The sequence below is a fragment of the Antechinus flavipes genome, chromosome 1, assembly GCF_016432865.1.
Source record: "Antechinus flavipes isolate AdamAnt ecotype Samford, QLD, Australia chromosome 1, AdamAnt_v2, whole genome shotgun sequence".
In the NCBI taxonomy this organism is placed as follows: domain Eukaryota; kingdom Metazoa; phylum Chordata; class Mammalia; order Dasyuromorphia; family Dasyuridae; genus Antechinus; species Antechinus flavipes.
In genome coordinates, this window is record NC_067398.1 from 127749877 (window position 1) to 127772825 (window position 22949).

At 36.2% G+C, this 22949-nt stretch overlaps 2 protein-coding genes and 1 long non-coding RNA gene across 3 annotated transcripts in view; 2 read left to right on the forward strand and 1 right to left on the reverse strand.

Annotated features, from left to right (window-relative positions):
- Positions 1 to 1596, forward strand: part of CCDC152 (coiled-coil domain containing 152) — a 51343-nt gene extending 49747 nt beyond the window's left edge. The window contains exon 6 of the mRNA XM_051971073.1: positions 1300 to 1596. Within this exon, the coding sequence (XP_051827033.1) occupies positions 1300 to 1422 (123 nt within the window). The 3' untranslated portion in view covers positions 1423 to 1596. The remainder of the gene's footprint in view (positions 1 to 1299) is intronic.
- SELENOP (selenoprotein P) lies at positions 1516 to 14740 on the reverse strand. The gene is given in 5 exon segments (XM_051990442.1): positions 1516 to 3133; positions 5632 to 5749; positions 6463 to 6675; positions 10364 to 10578; positions 14654 to 14740. Coding segments are annotated over 4 exon segments (1179 nt in total). The 5' UTR covers positions 10567 to 10578; positions 14654 to 14740; the 3' UTR covers positions 1516 to 2488.
- A 71-nt stretch (positions 14741 to 14811) lies between these two features.
- On the forward strand, positions 14812 to 19618 carry LOC127556931 (uncharacterized). The gene is made up of 2 exons (XR_007952572.1): positions 14812 to 14885; positions 18749 to 19618. It is a non-coding gene; the product is annotated as an uncharacterized LOC127556931 (long non-coding RNA).
- The last annotated feature ends 3331 nt before the right edge of the window (positions 19619 to 22949 follow it).

A 22949-nucleotide genomic window follows, 5' to 3' on the forward strand; every position in this document is an offset into this window, starting at 1 on the left:
CCTCTGCAAAACCCCTTCCTTACAGTAATTAGTTATCTTATATTCTTTAAGGTAGTAAAAATGTGGTATGCAAGAATCTGAGAAACACCTGGGATACTGTATTTAAATATTCACCAAAATGAGAAAACTTAAGCTATTCCTTACTATGACAATTCAAAGGGATATTATGAAGATGTAAGAGATACCCTCTAAAATATTAGAAAGAAAGACTCCTGTCATACCAGCTTCAAAACATAATGTTCATCTAAATCTGTCTTGATCATGAAATGATTTTCATGTCCTCTTTTTTCTGTATCTTTATTCTTGTCATTTTTCTGACTAGCATAATATTCATAAGCCAAAATAGAAGTGAATGTGTACTGTGATAAGTTGAAATTCAATCAAATGCTTTTTGCAGGTTTTTACTTTTACAATTAAAGAATCTCTGTATTCCACAGTAAGGGTGCTTCCTCCACCCCAATAAAGACGTTCTTAACCCTATTTTAAACATTCGTTATCTAGCAGCCAAGCCACCCCGTGGTTGTTCTTTAAAAAAAAAAAAAAAAAAGGATTAAAACAACTCAAACTTATTTATTGGAATGGACACCTATGAATCTTTCTGAAAACTATAATTTTAATTGTTTTCTTATTAATGTCTTACTTTTCTGTGACTTTGCTAACTTTAAAGCACAATACAGAAAGATTTTAAAATTAAAAAAAAAATAATGTTCATAACTAAATGATAATTTAGAACTCCCAAGGGAAAAATGATGGAAAATGTTATGGATCTTCATTCTCTGAGATTATTTTATTATAAATAGTGCCATTTGTAAGATCCTGTTAAGTTGGACATTAAAAACACTGTACGTGCATCCTCTTAATGGCATTACTAAAATGTGAATCTATTCATCCTGAGACCACACCATTCCTAGACCACACATTGCTATCACATTGTTCTGTATGGTTTCACAGCAACTATATGATTGTTTTTAAAAACTTCTAAGTGAAGAAGAAAATTGTACTTTAAAATTTCACAGTCCTGACAGAATAGATCCAGCCTCATCCAAATTGCACCCCTTGCATAGACTAGCTTTGTGATCTTATACAAATCACTAATGCTCTTAGGTGACTCAGGTAGCTCTGGAAGGCCAAAATTACAAAGTTGTTAGCATTCTGCCCAGGTAGAAATTCCCTAGAGTAATAAAATCACAGCATTCTTCCTCCCCAAAACCAAACAAAACCCTTTACCTCGTAGGCTTGTTGTACTGAGGAAAGTACAAGTGCAAACTGGACTAACAAAATACTTACTGCTTCATTTAGAAGCTCCAGCATCTCCAAGAAGAAAAAAACAAAGAAATTGCCATTCTTCGAGATACCATTCGAGATTTAGAGTGCCGCCTCATCATTAGCAAGGATTCTCATCTCAAGCGAAAACGTCCTTGATCACAACTGACCTTTCCAGTCAGCCTCTTTATATACAATTGCAATAGGTCAGTATCACAGAAACAGCTAATCTAACAAACACACACACACATGAAAAGGTTAAACTTTGTTTTATTGAGAGTGTGTTAATCTTTTTTTTTTTTAATAATCCCACACATTTATCCTGTTTTCAAATTCTAGTTGACATTCTGCTTATTAATATTAACCATAAAAGAGTTCAGGTCCATAGGAGTAAGTTGACCTATTGAACCATCATTGACTATGGTAACACTTTCTAAGCAACCTGTTTATGAGACACCAGTCTTTTATTCTTTCATTTCCAGACCTTTCTAGAGAAACACTCTCAAATGTTTAGACAATATGATTCAGTGCTAAATAAAGAAAACAAGACATTGTAAAAGTTTTATCCCTATATCTAACTCTCCAAAATCAAATAGATGAGTTAAACTACAAAAATGCACAATAAAAAGCTATTTTAAAAAGTAATATGTTTCATGTGCTTTTTTAAAGCAAAGTTAATATGCATTATGTTCTAGCACTTCAGACTATGAGGTATTATTCTTTAATTTCTCAGCTTAGAAAAAGTAGCATTAAAAAGATATCTAAAGAGAAAAGTAATATAAAATAAGGTAATTATGTTTTTTTTGTTTTTCTTCCATTCTGAATTGCAAACAATCCAACAGAAGCCCCTAAGTTATAGTTTACGCTTCTATCCTCATTAATGCAAACAGAACACAGGAAGAGAAACAAGAAAGACATATTAACCAGATTCTGTAGTCACCTTTTGTTTGGCACTAAAATAATATGTTTTGATTCACAATTTCTTTGGCAGGAAGTTCTTATTTTGGAAGCCAATATAATAGTCACTTAAATGTTTAAGTTCTGATTTTCATATCTTTACACAAATTCAATTCTAATTTAGGATCACTTTTTATTAATTGGGTATCTTGTGAAATGAACAAATATTAAATTTTTTTTTTAATTTATCTTTACTACCAACTAATGGCATGTCCAAATTTGGAGGGTTTTTTTTTCATATTTAAAAACTTTAATTTGTAGATCATTTTCATCTTCCTGCCTTATTTTTTCATTTTCAAGCACTGCTGGCTTCTGTGGGCTCAAGCTGCTGACTAGGATATCAGGCAGCTGGAGGTAAACGTCACTGTCATGATTCAGTGATGTTCTCCTCTGCCCGTTGCCCCTGTCAGCTACATGAGGAAGGAAGTGTAGTGCCTTTACAATGTCAGGTGACTGAATTGCCTAAATGTTCAAATATCAAATGTCGACAATGTCAGCATCAGCTCCTAGGAGCCGACTCTGAACTTTGGGACAAATTTCAGAGTAGATGGTTTGCACAGCCAGAACCTCCCTTTCGTCAGAGTTTCTTTCTTGGAGCCGAAAGCTGCAGAGCTCCGCCATCTGGATTTTCTTGGTTCCCGGGGTGATCTGTGTGCCTGTGCTGCTGGTGTGTAGGCTCATGGTGATGATGCAGACCTTGCGCAGAGTGAACATCAGCAGCTGTCTCAGAATCTTCTGGTTTCTTATTCTCTGCAGGCTGATGCCCATGCCTGTGATGCTGGTGATGGTGGTGATGATGGTGGTCATGGTGATGGCGGGGGTGATGATGGGGGGGATGGGACGTAGGGGTCCTAGTTGGTTCTTCTTCAGGGACCAAAGATGCATTCTTACAGAAACTTTCATCATCTAGGGTCTGAAACAGAATAAAACCATTAAATAAGCTACTTAGTATCATCTCTTTTAAAACATCTTTCCTTGACATAGGTGGAAATAATTCAGAGAGATGATCCATCTCTGGCATACCCAATAGATAGTAATAATTCAGTTACCTTCTTCCTTTTCTGTTGAGCACACTGTTTGAAACATGTTGTCGTAGTGCCAGATTAGTCCCAGACACCATCTAGACAGTACCAAGACTAAAGAACAACTAACTACTAACTCTCATTTCCATTACTTGCACTGATTGTCATTGCTGTTACAAGAAAAAAAATTGTGTTGATAGTTCACTATATTTTTCACCTGAGCTAATTCCACTATTTTCCATTTTCATACAAAGAAGTGAATATGGTGAAAGCCTCCAGTCAAATATTGCTGGCCTCTGCATCTAATCAGAAATATTCATATTATCCAGCATTGTGTCTAGCGTAAATTAACCTCTCAGTGACACTCAAAATGCCAGCCATATACTCTGAAAACACGTACTTCTTCATACAATAGGACTGTTCTGAAAATTGTTTTGTTTTGTAATTCTCCCTAACACTATAACTTCATTGGTTAGTTTAGTGCCAACCAGAGCACTGCTAACCAAAGTTAACAACTTAGTAACCTATTTCTTCAGGACTTCAAATTTAATCAATGTGCCCATGGATAAGGAAGGGGAAATTAATGAGGATTTCAAAGCCTATTGGTACAGCAGCTCAAAATTAAGCTAAACCCATTTTTTGCTCTTCAAAAATCAAACACATTGCGGTGGCTAAGTGGTACAGTGGATAGAGCATCAGCTCTGAAGTCAGGAGGACCTGAGTTCAAATCTGGTCTCAAGACACTCAAAACTTCCTAACAGTAATTGCACACTATTTCAAAGTCCAATTCTTTTTGTGCAGCAAAATAACTGTATGGACATGTATACTATATTGTATTTAACTTATACTTTAACATATTTAACATGTATTGGTCAACCTGTCATCTGGGGGAGGGAGTGGGAGGAAGGAGGAGAAAAGTTGAAACAAAAGGTTTTGCAATTGTCAATGCTGAAAAATTACCCATGCATATATCTTGTAAATAAAAAAAAACTATAATAACAATAAAAAAAAGAGTAACAAATAAATAAATGAAGATTAAAAAAAAATTTTTTTAATTACTTCCTAGAAGTGTGATCCTGGGTAAGTCACTTAACCCCAATTGCCTCAGCCAAAAAAAAAAAAAAAAAAAAATCAAACACATTAAAATCAGTTCAAGAAATCAGGGGTCATGTGCTCTAATGGCACATTTTAGGAGACTTTGGAATTCATAGACGTTCTGTTGAGGTATTAGTATATAATTATTAGGCAGCAGCTTCTAAAAATCATGTCTTCATTAACACCTGTGTTAAGGAAGAATTTGGAAGCATTTAACCTTTATTTATGAACAATCTGAGTAAGTGATTAAAAGGGTAGAAATCTCTAAACCAAACTAAAGGAACAGAATGACAAAACAAAATCTCTTAAGAAGTTTTCAGAAATTAACTGTAGAAATTATTGTATGTCAAATAGATACTCTATACACACACATACTCAGATATATGTCTATGTACGTATAATATATATATATGAAGATATAGATATATTCACTATGTTCTCTTTAAGGAATTTCTATTGTTTCTCCAGGATCAAAATTAGGTTTTTATTACTTTTGTAAGATATTGTATAATTATAACAGGGATATTTTTAGAAGACAAAATTGTAAATTTAGAGCTGGAAAGGATCTTACAGATTGTCGTGATCCAGTATTTATCCAGGTTCAGGTGAATCCAAAAAAGGAAATTAGAAAGATATGAAGTAAAATGACTAAGATTGGGAACCTTCCTACACTTTGACAGCTAGTTACATAAAAGAGCATAGTTCCTCTAGAATCCATAAGTACATTCTGAGTACCCCCTATGTCCAGAGCCCTGTAACAAGATACCAGAGATATAGACACACACTATTTTAATTAGGCATTAAAAGCTGCATTTGCATTTTTTAGGCCCTGTGGGCATTATTGGCCAAATAGCATGATAACCAATTTTATTATTAGGAGAAAGCTTCCATGTAGGTCAACTGATAGTATGGTATCTAGTTATCTGAGGATTCCTATGGTCAATTTATATCTTAATAAATTTTTATGGAAATGTAAATTTCTTGGATGGAAAATGCTTTGAAACATTAAATGTAAATTATAAACAAAATATTTTTCTATTCAAAACAACTAACAACCAATGCCAACAATGGAAACACAACTTTGACATTAACACAATCTTCATTGTGCATGGCTGATCTTTCAGGTTAAAACTTTTTTCATAAATGGACCTAGCATACTAAAAAATATGTTGAATTTTAAATAAGTGTTGTAAATTATTTTGATATTGATTAGCTTAGACACAAAACACCAACTTTCTTAAACATCTCCTAGAATTATTTCCTTTTCCCCTTAGATTTAATAAAATGAAGATACCGTGTATGAGCAGTTTCCACAGCTTTTTTCACAATAAGCAATTTTAATGGCTTCTTCCACATAAGAGAAAGTCAGAAAGGTGTAAGGCAAACCAAGATGATAAACAAGACGACCACATCTAAACAAAAACAAAATACAAAGATAATAATATATCAACATTTTTTTTAATTTACCACACTGAATTCTTAAATGCAAGTTAAATGGGGGTACTATGAATAAAACATGATCCAGACATTTAAAATTTAGGTATTCTTATAATAAATAAGATCAAGCTTTTAGAATTCTAAGGAACACAGAGTTAGAGATGAATGGGATCATAGAATCCAACCTCATTATTTTACAGAAAAGGAAACTAAGGTACAGTAAGATTAAGTGACTTGTCCAGGGTCACAGAGATAGAACATATCAGAGGATGAATCTGAACATACCAACCTATCCTATCTGCTGTCATGCTATCTCCAATTTTGACTAAGTTATTCTTCCCTGAGTCAAAGAAACCCCCAGATTACGTGCATTAGAACTACATATGATATGGAAGTTGATTTTTCTTTGTTATAGTTCATATATAAATATAAAATGAAAGTATTTTGCCCTGTTTATTGATGTCATTTGTCCTCCTTTCCACACATGCTAGAAAAGCAAAATATTCTAATATATTAAGTGCTTTGCTTACTCATAAGGAAAAAAATAAAACCAAAACACAATGATGCACTTCTTTTAATGAAAAGATGGTCTTGTAATAAAGCAAAAACAATTTTCTTTAAAGAGTAAAATATGAAAAAAGTGAGGTTTCTTTCATTTAACACTGTAGTTCTATATATAAGAACATACCTGTCATATATGAGAAAGTCATCCTTGCTGCCGTTTAACATAGTCCAGACATCTTGTTGGTTTACTTCTTGTTGATAAACAGTAATATTCTCTGAAACTTTATCTTTTAGCTCTTTGAAATTTAATTGAGATGGGTTTCCTTGATGGTTGACAACAATATATGAAATATTGGAAAATCCTTCTCTTTCCAATTTCACTCGCAGGTCTTCCAATCTAAAATATTGGGGAAGAAAAGATTTCTCATTTTATTTAAGTAATAAATATACTCTTATTAGTTATGAATCAACAGCCTCTCTGTGGTCCTTTTTCTCCTCTTATCTTTCACTTCTCTCTTTGCCCTATCTTCATATCTCCCTTCCCTTTTCTTCATTTTTTCTTCTTTCTATTTCCCTCTTCTGCAACTCCTGGCTTGGCCTGAACTGAGGGAAAGAAAAGGCATCAGAGCTAGCGTCAGGGAGCACCTAAGCCAACTGTGAGGATAGTAAGAACTGGATCAGCTGTCTTTTTGGGGAACAGAAAGTGCCATTCCAAACATTTCAGATTTGGAGATTTCTGAGGAAATTGCAGCAAGGGTGAAAAAACAGAGCTGGAGGAACCCAAAATTGTTAGTGTCAGCTATAATGGATACTAAGGTCATAAGTAGATCTGGGAGAGAGACAGCCCTATTGGCCTTAAGCTGCCAGTCTAGAATTATGTGAACATGGAATGTGGAAAGGAAGGTATCCTTCAAAAATACCAATAATTGACATGTATTTTAGTACAAGAGAGTTTTACATAACCTCACCTAGGCTCACAGCAGCCCTATTGGAGGAGGCAACACAAATAATATTGGGACATCTTTCAGATGATAAAACTAGGGTTCAGAGAGATTAAACTCAAGGTCACACAGTTATTGAGTGAAAGACCTGGTCTCTGCTCCTAATCCAGTATTCTCGCTGCAAGGGAAGGATGAGGGGAGAGAAATGGGTCCTCCTCCATGATTGTCAGAAATCAATGATTGTGAAAAGATCAGTTTTGTCTCAATCAGTAATTCCAGTGATATGTGATTATACACTGATACTATATCATTGAAAAAATATTGGGGAAAACAAAGGAGTGAAGATCATGGCAAATACCCGTAATACATAACACATTTCAACAGAATCCACTTTTGGCTACACTAACTTTTGGTTGATAGACGTTTTCTAAATGTAACTTTTGTAAATGTTTTTGAGGAAAGATGCATTTTTGTTGTATTCATGTCATGCCCTAGTGCCTGGTGCTCTATACATAGTGGGTACCTGACAAGTGTTTGTTGAATAAATTATAATTCCTTCTTAGCCACATTTTCTTGTAAATTCAGTCTCCTTAAGGAAGTCAGAATTACCTTTTCTTCCTTGAATTTCTTAAAACTTCATATCTATATTTAGTGAAGTTATTACTTGATGGCAGAAATAGTTACTAGTCTTTCAGGCCTAAATGCTATCCCATTCACTTTTTCTAGAAACCAAATTTCTGATATTTGATTATAGTTTGTGAAATTGCATAGATTTATAATTAGAAAGCATATTAGAGATTATATCTCCTCCAACTTCCTCATTTTACATAAAAAGAAGCTAAAGACCAGAGACGGTAAGTCTCATAGGTCACATAGGATAGCTATAACAGAGCCAGAATCTGAACTCATATCCTCTGATTCCAAACCCCAAATTCTTTTTATTTCACCATAAGAACATTCCAAAACAATTATAATTTAAACAAAAATCAATGGAAAAAAACAAAGAAATTGAAAAAAATACATATTCACTACCACTTAATAATTTGACTTCTATTTAAAGTATCTTTTTCATGGTGGTAGTTTGAAAATTCTTTTTAAATTAATAAATTTTGGAATAAAGATATCTAGATGATTGACATTATTCAACACAATGTTGTCCAGTTAAGTTTTAGGTTTGATAAATATATATTTTTACAACATAGCTTTCTTCTTTTAAAAACAATCACCAAACATTTCTTGGGCATTTATGCTATGTGAAAATCTCAGATAATAATTGCTTTCAGTTAGAATGTAAGCTCATTGAGGGCACTGTCAGTTTAGGTTTTTATCTTTCTATATCCAGCACATTTAAGAAAGATGATCAAAAAGACATCATCAATAACTACTTTCCCATCTTTACAAAAATTTAAGAATAATCAAGTGTAAAAATTGGTAAATAAAGAAATAAGATAAAGGTGTTAGATGACCAAAGAAAAAAAAAGATAATGATTTCCATATATGTCAAGAATACCCTAAGTAAAAATATGAGAGGGAGTTAGGTAAACTTTTGCAAAGTTGTATCAAAATAAAACTAGTATTTTGTTTTTAATCTTCATATCCCAACACCCAGAATAGTAACTGACATATAGCAGGAATTCAATTTAAATCAATTCTTACTGAATGAAAGGTGCCAAGAATATGTGATCATGCTTTGTTGGATTGCTGAATAAGAAACTGAAACTGAATTCACTTCATAGATAGTAGAGATTCCACAAGGAATTCTTTAAGCATATGTTAACATTATATAATATGTCTCAAAAAACACAATTATTGGGAAACTATGTTCAATAATTAGTATCATCAAGTGATGATAAAACATATTTTTTCCAACGGCATTGCCCACAGTCATGGAGGACCCTCTTCAAAGATCCAGTAGAAGAGGAGAACCTGACAAATGCCGAGTTCCTTCAAAAATTCTTTTTTTCAGATGAGACTGGGGTCATTGGATCAAACTCCAGAATCTTATAGGACATCCTCGAATTCAGTTATGAGTAAGACCAGCATTCCATAGAAAGAGAAAAAACCTAGATAGATTTTTTTTTAAAAACACACTAATGACTTACAATATACATATACATACACACATATATGTATACACACTAGTGACTTATAACAACTGACAATGAATTGGGCCCAGAATTGACCAAAGGAAAAGGAGAAGCTAAATCAGTTTGAGGAACTGATTTTAAATGATTTTAAGAATCTTAAGCCATCCCTGGCACAAAAACCCATTATGTTAACATACATGATCTCTGGGTGATACTTTATGATTCTGAATCTCAGCATACTGTGATTAAGGTCATGGGAAAGACCTAAGATAGGCACAAGAAGACTACCACATATTTCCTATGGTACTCAATATACAAAAGTGACACAAAAAAATGTTTAAGAAATAAATTTTAGAAAAGCAGGGAGGCTGCCTTCCAAGGGATAAAATATGGCTAGATCAAGAACTACTCTGGTACCCACAAAATGTAAGAAGACCTAGAAGTAATCCTTTGTAGAGGACCTATAGAAAACACAGACAAGAGGCACAAGATGAGAAGGCATCACATATATAACCTATATTAAATTGTTTACCATTTTAGGAAGAAGGGAGGGGAGGGAAGAAAAGAGAAAAATTTAGAACTCAAAATTTTATATAATAAATGTTAATATGGAAATATTTTTAGAAGAATTGCACATATTTAAATTATATCAAATTGCTTGCTGTCTGGGGGAGTAGGAGGAGAAGGGGGTAGGCTAAAATATCCACTTCAGTGCCATCAAAGATCCACTAATGAAAAGGTGGCAAAACTTTCAACATAAATTTAACATGATATATTTTATTTTATATTTATTAAATTTTAGTATTTATATTTATTATCTTATATTGAACATTTTTAAAAACTATAAATTCCACATAAAGCTATTCGAATAAAAACAAGAGTCCCTGCCCTTATGAAACTTATAGTCAAGCAGAGGGATGATGCACAGAACAGGGAACCATAATACATAATTATTTTATGATATGCATCAGAGAAGTGAAAAATAAAATATTTTGTGGCAGTATGAAGAATAAATGAAAATCTTTAAATGTCTTTTAAAACCTTAAAACCATCTTACCTGGAGGCCTGCAGAATGCACAAGTATCAGCTGGCTTGGAGGAGGGCAAGCACAGTCACTCTACCCAGAGAATTCAGCATTGGATCTTGATCTCTTATGTGCCATTTTGGAGGTTCTTTGCACCGGGCACTTTGTGCCTGGCTCTCTGTTCCTCCATAGGGGAGGAGACAGAGAGCCAGGGCAAGTGCCAGGCCTCTCCACATTGTGGAGGTTTCCTGGAAATAAGCAAACCAGTATATAGTACCAATGATGATAATCACTTACATTTATATAGTATCTTAAGGTTTCCAAAGGGCTTAACATGCATAATGAGAAGGGATAACTTTATTAGCATTTAATAAGTGCTACTATATGACAAGCACAGTGGTAAGATCTAGAGAGCTATGATTTCATTTGATCTTCAAAATTACAAGGTGAGACAAATGTTATAAGTATTACTATCCCTATTTTACATGTGAGGAAACTTAGGGTCAGAAAGATTATAATGCAAGGTCATACTACTAGTATCAGGAGCAAAATTCAAACCCAAGAGTCTTCTGACTCCAATCCAGCACTACAGTCACTATACCACATGTGTTCTCCTTGTAGAGCTTTAAAATACCAAATACAATTGAAAAAATCATTTTTACCAAAAGCTCCACTTCCATAGTACTCCTGGAAAGTAACTAAATCTTAACCCTTGGGACTCATCCTACATACTACAATGTCTTTGAAACTATAGTAGGCTGTATCTTACATTTGTAAAATGGCTCAGCCAGATCCACCTTAATAGCTAAATTTCTGTAGTCCCAAAAAAAGAAATGAAAAACAAACAAATAAAAAATCCAACAAAACTCTGCCTAGTATAGAGTCATAATAATAGAAAATTATGGTACCCAAAGCAAGTAGCACACAAAGGAGGTGGGAGGAGCAAGGCTGGAAGTAGAACAGGAAAATCTCAGGACACCTCAATGCCAGAGCATCAGAGGCTATAGGAGAGATGGTAAGGGATATGAGGTGGGCCTGAGGGAGAGTTCGCTTGAAATACAGCCTCCTGAGGAAGAAGCAACTCAGACTCCTAGTTTAACTAATTATCCTAGCTAATCAGATACTAGACTCAGTTGTTTCTACATTGTTTCTTAAAATAAAGCAAATGGAATTATGAAGGACATGAATTATATTGAAGAGTAATTTCCCCCACCCAAGTTCAAGAAATCTCTAAAACCTATCTACAGACCCCAGATTAAGAATACCTTCTTTATGGGGCTAAAAAAGGACACAGAAATTTGGAGGAATAATCAAAATGACAGGCCTTAAAACAACCAGGACAGGAAGAAAGCCAAGTAAAGTATAGGCAAACGAACCAGGCTAGCTTTAGAATCATTAGATGGGCTTCCCTATCTCTTCCAACCTCCCTGTATTTTCTCCCATTCCTGAAAGCCTATCCTTCTGTTTGCTGAACTGTCAGGAATTTATACTTACTAACCTAAAGTTCACTGCCCTTAGATTCCTAAAGACAACTCTAGCCAAAATAAACATGAAATAGGAACTTTAGGGCTCCCTGAAGCCCAAGTTCATTTCCCATTTTCCTTCAGTTCCCTGAAATTCATTTGGTAAATCCACGGCTAATAATTATTATTGGATCAACTATTCACTTTTATGGTATTTTAAAGTATTTAAAATGCTTTCCTCACAAGATTATGAGGTAAGTAATTGCAAGTATTATACATCTCAACTTTGCAGGTGAGGAAACAAGCTCAGAAAGAAAATGATTTATACAAGGACATCCCACTATTGTCAGAGTAAATTCTCGAGCCATGAGAAGACGGTTTTTATCTGGAATTAGGATATTTTTCTTGGGTTTAAAAATGTAGTTTTAAAGGACCAACTCAGGACTAGAGATTTATGCTTGCCAGGAACTCCATGAAGGGGCAATTGTCAAATGACCATAAAGTTTGAAATGCTATTTTACAGACACAGGTGTTTTGGGGAAAGGAAACTACTAAAAGATAAGTGAAGTGGGCTTTGACACAGGAGTATATGGGTAGAAGATGAGGTCAGAATTTCAAAACCAAGGAGCTTTTGTGTTGTATGGTAGTCCCAGAATTATTCAAAAGAAGAATATTTTTTGGAATTTCTAAAATAACCAAAATTTAGTAAGAAAATTATTCACAATGGAAATGAACATTGGTGGAAGACTAGGAGAGGCATGGTACCACGACAATGCATTATCTAATAAATTAGCAAAACAAACAAGTTCTTGGTCCTGAAAAATATGATACTGCTTTAAGTTAGCCTATATTATTGCATGTGGCTGAAAGTTTTATTTTACATAACTGTTTGGACATGTATACATATATTGTATTTAACTTATACTTTAACATGTTTAACATGTATTGGTCAACCTGATATCTGGGGGAAGGGGTGGGGGGAAAGAGGGGAAAAGTTGGAACAAAAAGTTTTGCAATTGTCAATGCTGAAAAATTACCCATGCATATATCTTGTAAATAAAAAGCTATAATTAAAAAAAAAAAAAGAAAAAAGTTTCATTTTATGATAGCTCCTCCAATGAATTTTTGCAGATTCATCTGGATCCTTCTATGCTTTTCTACTGAAGAGAATTAGAGTCTGAATTATGACCAATGTATTATTTAACACTTCAAAAACAGGATAAAATCCTATCTACATAGAAAAATATAATATGCTGTGACCTCTTATGGCCATGACTCTGTAATATCATTATGAAGCTTCCTCTGGAATTCTTTGTGTAAAACACAAAGGATTTCAGACACTCCTAATGATACTGTAACTCACAATAACATTAGTAGACCAATTACTTGCAATAACTTTGTTAACTTTCATTTGTCAGCTTTGTTTGTTGGGTTCCATTTTTTAAAAGATCTTTTATCTTTAACTAGAAAGGCTTATATTCTTCTCTGGCTTTACTGATGTCATTTCTCTGGAGTTCTAGCTATCTAAAAGTGACCTCAGCACTGTTTACTTTTGCCACTTTAATAAATAATTGGTTCCGGGCAAAAACAACAATGGACATATAAACAAAGTCAATACTATGGCCTCTCTCAAAAGGAGAAGTCACAGGGCGTTATGCTCTGCAGTCATGAAATAATTCTATCTCCTACCTACTTACCTTAAACATATTTTGTATATAAGATACGGTGACACAGTAGATAGAATTCTGGGATTGGAATCCAGAAAACCTCGAAGCACTGAATTATTGCTGATTTTTAATTTATGAGTATAGCCTTTGGATACTCCCTACTAAAGAGTACCAAATAAACAAATCTCTAATATTTATTAATAAATATTCTCTAAAATGATTTGTACTTTCAACTTTAAGTGACCCAAACGAAATTACAGCCTAGATGACGGGGTTGATCTATATGTTAATTATTATCATTAAAGCACATCCACTCCCAGACCTTATACATTAACACTCCCCAAAGCTCGGCTATTACGCCTGAGTAAGGAACGGCTCCTTCTTTCCTCCTCCTCCTCCACTTGACATTCTCAACTTTCTTACCCCAGAACTTTTCCAGAAAGTTCCCTCCGGGCAAAGAGAAAAACAGCATCCGCGGCCCATTGGTCGATGACCTCCCCTTCCCTCCTCCCCAGTCTGTGCCGGAATCGTAACCCCTTGTGGCTCAAGCCTCGGGGGTTAGTTGAGCCTTTGCTTGCCAGCTACGGAGCCTAGGAGCAAGCGCTCAGGCAGCGCCCGAGATGGGGAACACTCCCGGCGTGGAAGTGCCGATCCCGCTAACTGCAGACGTAGCCCTGCTAACTTGCCACGGCTAAGGGGGCCCGTGGAGATCCTCCTCTCCCTCCCTGGCCCTTCATCCTTCGCGGAGCAGACAATACCCTTGCAGGCACGGGCACTGAGAGCTGCTTTCTATTTGCCGCCGACACTGCATCCTGCTTTATTTCTTGGAACCGGTCCCCGCTGTCAGGTCAAACAAAGCGCCTGGATCGGTAGCCTTGAGATCCGCTAGAAAGCCCCGCTCAGAATAACCAGAAACCGTCACCTCGCCGGCTGCCCCCGCTCGCCACCAGACAGACGCTCACTTACCCCGCTGCATGCTGACTTAAAAAAATCATTATTAATGGCGTTTCTTTCCACAACCCGCGGTTATGTGATGTGTGCGCACCAGATGTACGTGCCCTGTGCGTGCGTGTCGTGTGTGTCCCTTGCATGTGCTGTCTGTGTGTCTGGCATAAGGGAGGAAGGAAGAAGCGAAAACTCGTTTGCTAATCTCAGAGGGGCTGGCGCCTGGGGAAGAGCGGGTGCCCACTTACGCTCGGCGCGGCGCGCCCGGCTCGGCTCGGCTCCGCCCAGGTGAGCCCGGCTCCGGGCTGCTTCCCCGACGCGACTGGTCCGCAGCCGCCCGCTCGGGCCGCTATTTATACTCCGCTTGTTTATGCCCCTGCCCAGCTGTAGTCCAGAGTTCAGGGCTCGCAGACGAAGTGACCTTGCAAGCAAAGCAAATCATTCGGTACCCTTTGTGATCAGCGTGACATTCAGCAGGAGGTGCGACAGCAATACACAGCACAGCAACGAGGGGACGGGGGACAATAACATCTTATTTTTTTTAATTTCCCCTTCCCCAGTGGACTCGGTTGAATGGTACAGTCGGGGGGCGGGAGGACGGGTAAGGCGGGCCTCAACTCACATTCTTTCCTAAGCTAGAAAGGGGAAAAAGATGTGCTGAGCCAGCAAGTTGTGGTTTAGGGGAATTTTTTTTTCTTTATGTTTTGAGTGTTGAACTACGTGTGTGTGTGTGTGTGTGTGTGTGTGTGTGTGTGTCGGTATCCTTCTTCACCCGTTGATCTTGTGAGGGAAATGGGACTAGGACCTGATCCTGTATTTAGGGGTTTGGGGGGGGGGGGGGGGGAAGGGGGAGAAGGGGAGAGTTTGTGTTTTTTCTTGCATCATTTTGGTTCATTCAGAGCCCAAATCAGGAGTGACCTCCCAGAATCCCTCCTTCTATACTTTAGAATTTCCATTCTATTAAGGTGGAAAGACACTTATTAAGCACCTTCTGTGTTCAGAGCCCTGGGAACAAGATCTCTCAGTGAGACAGTATAGGCCCTCATGAAAAGCACATTGAGACAGACATTTTGCGTGATGGATCTCATCAATTTGAATTCTTTCCTCTCCCCTCCCCCAAATGCAGATATTTTCTCAAATATAATGGTTCTCTGGGAGCTGGTTTTTTGGGGAACTTCTGGAGGCAGCCTTAGTTTCAGCTCAAAATAATAATCACCTCCAATGCAGCCAGCTGTTAAAAGTTTAGATCCTTTACTGTCTCTTTCAAAATAGCCCGGTAAGCTTTCCTTGGTTCGGAGAGCTCTTGTTGCTTGTCCTTTGCCTGTGCCAGCTTCAGCCTCTGGCTCTCTCTGAATCTCCAGTCCTACTGACTCCTGACTGAGGTTCGTCCTTTTATATGCTCTTTTAGAGGTTGAACTCAAAGGTTGATTCCTCCTCTGAGAGTGGGATTGTGGGTTCCTGACTTGTGAATCTCCTCCACTGAACTTGTGAATCTCCTACTGAATCCTGACTTGTGAATCTCCCAAAGTGTGATCTCCAATGAGTGTTAAATACATTAGTGAGCTAGAGAACTTGCTAATTCCCATGCTAAATTAGATAAGTGACTTAACACTTTGTAAGGATCCTAACACATAAGGAACAGTCTGAGAAAAACCATGACCCTCTATGGAAAAACCCCAAAATTGTATGGTAGAGATAATTCATTTTGATTAGTAAATAAAACTGGAAATGTAAGGAAGTGCTAGGTTGAGGATGAGGCCCTTGAACGCCAGGGGAAGGTGTTTGAACTTTGCTCAATCATCACTGACATAAGGAACCACTTAGATTATCAGCAAAAAAGTAATACAGACACACTTGTGCATAAGGAAGGTAAGCCTGACAGTGGTGTGACAAATGAGAAGGGAAGACAACAGAAATGAGAGGACCTGCTAAAAATTCTTATACAGGTGGGCCCTACTACAGTGGGAATAGGAAAAAGAAGGAGCAGAGGTAAAAGATGAGAATTGACAGTACTTGGTAACTTTAGGGATGTGAAGGGTGAAGAAGAAAGTTCCTATGCCCTTTCAAATTAAACAAGGTGGAGACAGATTTTCTTCCTAGATGCATAAAATAACTTGTTTAAGCTTTTCATAGTAAGAAGGGAAAAATTAATCTTTAATGGCTCTGTCCTTTCCTTAATCTTTTGGGACCCCATCCCCACCCTCCCTTACTTTTCCAACACTCTACTTATGCTGTACCTCGTCTGAAAAGTAGAAGTAATAAATCTGACCTGACCTGCCTTATAGTTGTTGTAAAGATTAAATGAGATTGTGGATATGAAATCACTTTGCCTCCTGACCTCAGCCAAAGCTTTAAACCTTCACAAATGAGGCCCTGTAGGTTAGCTCCAGACTCATATTCCCAGTCACCTGGGGGACCTTTCCACCTGGAGTTCCAAAGATGTACACACCTGTTTTCTCTCTATATACTTTGCCATCCCCATTCCTCACCTGTTTCTGTTGATGGCACCACTGTTTCACAAGCACCCAGATTTAAAATTTTTGAGTCCTCTTCAACTTAATCTTCCTCAGCCATCATCTTCTCCTTGCCAGGTCCTCTCTGACTGTTCTCTCTCCATTGTTTTCTGTATTTATTCTGTTCTTTCCTTTCACACTGGCAACACTAGTTATGATAAGTTAAAGCCTCATTATTCGAACACTTATAGTAGCCTTCTGTTTCTCTTCTTTCAGTCTCCCCATTATCCACCTCATCCTGTACCCAACTGCCAGAGTAATCTTCTTACATTTCATGATCTTAAGGATCAGGTCATTCACATGTTAAAAACTGTTGCCTATTAAATGAAATCTTAATTCTGTTGTCACTGCAGACCTTCCAGCAAAGGTAGGTAATTGTAGAGGATGCTATAGAGACGATTTATGTTTCAGGAAGGGTTGAAGTAGATGGATTCTACTCTGAAGTCTTCCTGGTCTAAGATTTAGAATGATAATATCATGTTTATATAATGTGCTAGATTTATAAAAGATTTCCCTCACAACAATATTATAAGATAGGCCATTAAGGATTGATATCACTCCTGCTCTACAGTTAAGAAAACTAAGGAAAACGATATACCTGAGGTCAACCTATAAGTGACAGAACTAAAATGAAAATCCAGGTCTTCTTATGTCAATTTTACTACTACTACTATCACCACTACCATTATTACTACTACTATTACTATTAATAACTTCTACTTCTTCTCCTCTTCCTTCTCTTCCTACTCTCCCTCCTCCTCCTTCTCTTTTTCTTTTCTCTTTCCCTTCCCAACCTCTTCCTCCTCCTTCTCCTTCTCCTCTTCCTTCCCCTCCTTCTCCTTTTGCTTCTTCTTCCTCTTCTACTACAACAATAAATATTACTACTACTACTGCTACTACTACTCTGCTTCTGGGAAAATCTTCAGATTGGAATTCAAGATCCTCTGCAGTTTGACTCCCGCCTACATTTGCATCCTTATCTTATACTTCTTGCCACTATGTTTCATACTCTAGTGAAAGGATCCTTCCCTTGGCTGTCTAGGTTTCTCGGTCCACATTATCCTCCATGCCTAAAATTAACTTTCATCTTACTTCTCTACATCTTGGCATCCCTGGTTGCTTTTGAAATTTAATTCAAGAATTACTTCTACATAAGGTATTTCCTATTCCCTATCCCTACACCTAGATGTTAATACTTTCTTTTCTTCCCTAGATTAGTTGCTGTGTGTGTGTGTGTGTGTGTGTGTGTGTGTGTGAGAGAGAGAGAGAGAGAGAGAGAGAAAAACAGAGACAGAGAGAGAGAGACAGAGAGACAGATAGAGAGAGAGACAGTCAGAGATAGAGACAGAGACAGAGACAGAGAGTCCCAAAGTCTTAGTGCAGTTGAGGATCTTTTTTTTTTTCTTTTCTTTTTTTTTTTATGGGTGGGAGGGGGAAGCAATGGAATTAAGTAACTTGTTCAGGGTCTAGTGAGTGTAGAGCTATTAAGTATCTGAGGCTAGTCCTCCTGACTCCAAGGTTCTATCCACTGTGTCACCTAGTTGCCCCAGTTTTAAGCTTTAAGCAAGTGTTATCTATAATGGAGATAAGCTAGACGACTTCCCAGTAAAACCAGCGGTAAGGTAAGGATGCTTTATTCAATATTCAACTATTATTCAGTGTAGTACTAAAAATATTAATTATAGCAATAAGAGAAGAAAAGGTTTTAAGCTTTTTGTCTTCCCCCCACCTAGAATCTAGTATAATGTCTGATACATGGTAGGTGCTTAAGAAATGCTTGTTGATATGCTCAAAAAGTTATCAAACTGTGCATACCTTTTGATCCAGCAGTGTTTCTACTGGGTCTGCATCCCAAAGAGATCTTAAAGAAGGGAAAGGGACCTCCATGTGCCAAAATGTTTGTGGCAGCCCTTTTATAGTGGCCAGAAACTGGAAACTGAATGGATGCCCATCAATTGGAGAATGGCTGAATAAGTTATGGAATATGGATGTTATGGAATATTATTGTTCTGTAAGAAATGACCACAAGATGATTTCAGAAAGGTCTGGAGAGACTTACATGAACTGATGCTGAGTGAAACGAGCAGGACCAGGAGATCATTATATACTTCAACAACAATACTATATGATGATCAATTCTGATGGACATGGCCATCTCCAGCAATGAGATGAACCAAATCAGTTCCAATACAGCAGTAATGAATTGAACCAGCTACGCCCAGGGAAAGAACTTTGGGAGATGACTATGAACCACTACATGGAATTCCCAATCCCTCTATTTTTGTCCACCTGCATTTTTGATTTCCTTCACAGGCTAATTGTACATTATTTCAAAGTCCAATTCTTTTTGTACAGCAAAATAACTGTTTGGACATGTAAACTTATATTGTATTTAACATATACTTCAACATATTTAACATGTATTGGTCATCCTGCCATCTGGGGGAGGGGGTGGGAAGGAGGGGAAAAGTTGGAACAAAAGGTTTTGCAATTATCAATGCTGAAAAAATACCCATGCATATAACTTGTAAATAAAAAGCTATAATTTAAAAAAAAAGAAAGAAAAAAGAAAAAAGAAATACTTGTTGAGCCTTTTTTTGTAGTGTCTTGGAAATGGAAACTGAGAGGATACCCATCAGTTGGAGAATGGTTGAAGTTATGATGTGTGAATAAAAGGAAATATTATTGTTCTATATGAAATGATGAGTAGACTGCTTTTAGAAAAGTCTGGAAAGATTTACATGAACTGATGCTAAGTGAGGTGACTAGAACTAAGAGAACATTCTACACAGCAACAAGATTATGTGATGATCAACTGTGATGGACTTGGTTCTTTTCAACAATGAGATGATTCAAGGCAATTCCAGTAGATTTGTGGTAGAGAGAGCCATCCCCATTTAGAGAGAAAACCATGAAAACTGATTTTGGATCACAGCATAGTAGTTTCATCTTTTTTGTTCTTCGCTTGTTTTTTTCCCTTCTTATTTTTTTCCCTTTTTGAGCCAATTATTCTTGTGCAGCAAGATAAATATGGAAATATGTTTAGGAGAATTGCACATGTTTAATCTATATTCAATTATTTGCTATTCAGGGATGAGGGGAAGAAGAGCAGGTAGGGAGAAAAAATTAGAACACAAGGTTTTGCAAGGATGAATGTTGAAAACTATCTTTTCATGTATTTTGAAAAATAAAAAGATATTTTTTTTAAATGCTTGCTGATTGATTAATGGATTGGTGGATTGACCAGTAACATAATACCCTGCAACTTTTTGGTATTTTGAACCAGACTGGATTGAATCTGAAAAGTTTAAAATTGCTTTACAAATTCAAGGGCAGTTTAGTTTCATTATTAAAAGGAAAATATGAAAAACAAAGGATGTTAAAAAGGCAGATAAGATTAAAAAATAGAAACTTTTCTCCTCTCTGGCTCCCTGAATGTCTGCACAACCTTAATGCAACCTTAAAAGAAAATATGACTGACTGAAATTGTTTCCTGGTGGGTCTTGGTTTATGTAATTAACATAAATTCTTCTCATTATCAATAAATATTTATTAAGTGCCCTATCTGTTCAGAATACTTCACCAAGTTTTGGAGAAACACAGAAGTTTAAGGCACGGCTTCTGCCCAGAAAAGGTTAATTGACAATTAGTAAGGAACTTTGATATTTTTTAAAATCAAATAGAGCTTTGGGCTAAGAGTTAGATGCAACTGAGTTAGATTCCTACCTCCATAACTGATTAGCCTGTATCATCTTGGTCACATCTAATCACTTTTCTTGAGCTAACTTTCCTCATTTGTAAAATAAAGGGGTTTGAGTACTAGACCATCTTTAAGGTCCATTGCTAGCTGTAACACTGTGGCTTTTTAAAACTGGATTAAAGTTCATGATTTATACTAATCCTTCATTTAGTGCTACTGTAAAGAGAATACTTTTGCACTCTTTCAGTTAATCCTTTGATTCATAAATCTGAATTTTCTTGCATCTGGTTTCCTTAAAGCACTTTCCCCCTCACAGATGGCATAGCAGCTGCCACTTGACCCAAGGAAATCCTCCTGAGGTGTAGGGCTTACTCTAAATGATAATGGAAGCTAAAACCCACCTGTGACATTACACCGACATAACACATATGTTAGCCAATGTAATTGTTGATAATTCCCAATATCATAAAATAAATAGTTACATTCCCACTTGTTATCTGTTTACTAATTATCATTTATTTATTAAATCACCAGGCAGAAATTAAAAGCTCTTAAGAACTAGATTTGATTAATCAAAAAAAAATCTGGCTTCTTGCAAGATCATAACCCTGACAAATTACTTCACAGTCAAAGTTCTGGAATCAGTAAGCAATCACATGAAAAAAAGTGCTCCTTGAGGGAAATTAGTTAGACATTCCCATCTAAGAACTTATATTTAAGCTGCATCTGTAAAATGGAGATAATAATGCTTCTACCAGAAGGAATCAGACAAGCAAAATGTTTTAAAAGTTACATATAGAATTTATACTCAAAAAAGAAAAACAAGCTGTCCATAATCGAAAGTTGCAATTCTGTCCTTTTGTCAGTCCTATTATATTTGTAAATGCTCATTTTGTAGGGATCTGTTAATATCAGAATGAAAAAAAATCTTAATTGTTAAAAAAATTTTTTAAAATATAATCATACCTACTTGTAGTACTTATCTCATAAGATTGTTGTATGAATCAAAAGAAGTAACATGTGGTTCCTTATTAGAGAAAATTAAATGTCTGATTTGGTATTAATAATGAGGTTATTAAACTCATCAAAAGAATGGAGAATTTGAGGGTGTTATAAAATAAGATTAACCCAGAAGGATTAGGACTCATTATAGAATGAAGAATGTTTAACAAGGGACTGAGATCAAAGTTTACAAATTTATGAAGCTTACACATAGAGAAAACATACTTAGAAAATCTAGCTACATTTAAAAACTGGTGGGACCCTTGCCCTGAGAAAGAGGTTAATTGCATACAAATAAAAACTACTCCTGTTTTACCATACAGTTAATAAGCACAGGGCCACTGTTCTCACAAGAAGTAACAGTAAGAAATAAAGGAAACTTCCCAGAAGGTTGAAGTAAATTATGGAGGATAGATTCATAGAAGGCTATGAGAGACATAAGAGGTTTTGAGACTGCATTCCTTACCTGCTTTCAAGTTGACATCAAGGACAATAATAACGCTCACACAATGTGTCTCTTGTGATCACTTTCAGAGAGAATGTGATGCAAATGGCTGGTGTTCTGATCTGCTATAGCAGTTTTCATGTTCTTCAATTCAATTCAATGAGTATTTATTAAGGAACCAGATATTTTGTGGGTTTTAAATTCATTTTTGCTTTATTTTGAGTTCCAAATTCTCTCTTTTCTCCCTCACTCTTCCTTATTCATTGAGAAGAAAAGAAAAAAATTAAAATATGTATAGTCGTGTTATTTTCCTCCAATAGACCATAAACTCCTTGAAGGCGATTGACACATCCAAAATATATGCAAAAGAAGTACAAATAATTTCAGGATAGCAACAGCATGAAAAAAATTAAGAAAAACTACTTGCAGGTGACAGCACTTAATATGATCCTAAAAGGGTCATATGAAAAATGAAAAATACCTAAGTTTTTAAGTGTTCGTCATGAGACCGTGGAATTTACTGGGAGGGAGCAGTATAGTGAGTGAATGATTGAATGCAAGACATCTTGGAGTAGGGAAAATATAAGAAATAAAGAGAAAAGGATTTTATTAGTAAACAATAAGGGAAACTGGGTTTGAATTAGTTAAGTTCAAAAAGCAAGCAGTTGGGAATTGAAGAGAGAGTAGAAACTATTTCAAAGAAACATCTGCATGTAATAGATCGAGAGAGTAAGCTCTTGGCATCTAAAAGGACTTTCTGGTGTACGGTTTGACGTCAAATCAAGCTTAAAGTCTAGAGGACATAGAAAGGTAGGGTCCTGAGAGTTCACATGAGTGGAGAGAAAGAGGGTGGCAATGAACTTGGCAATGAATGTGATCAACAG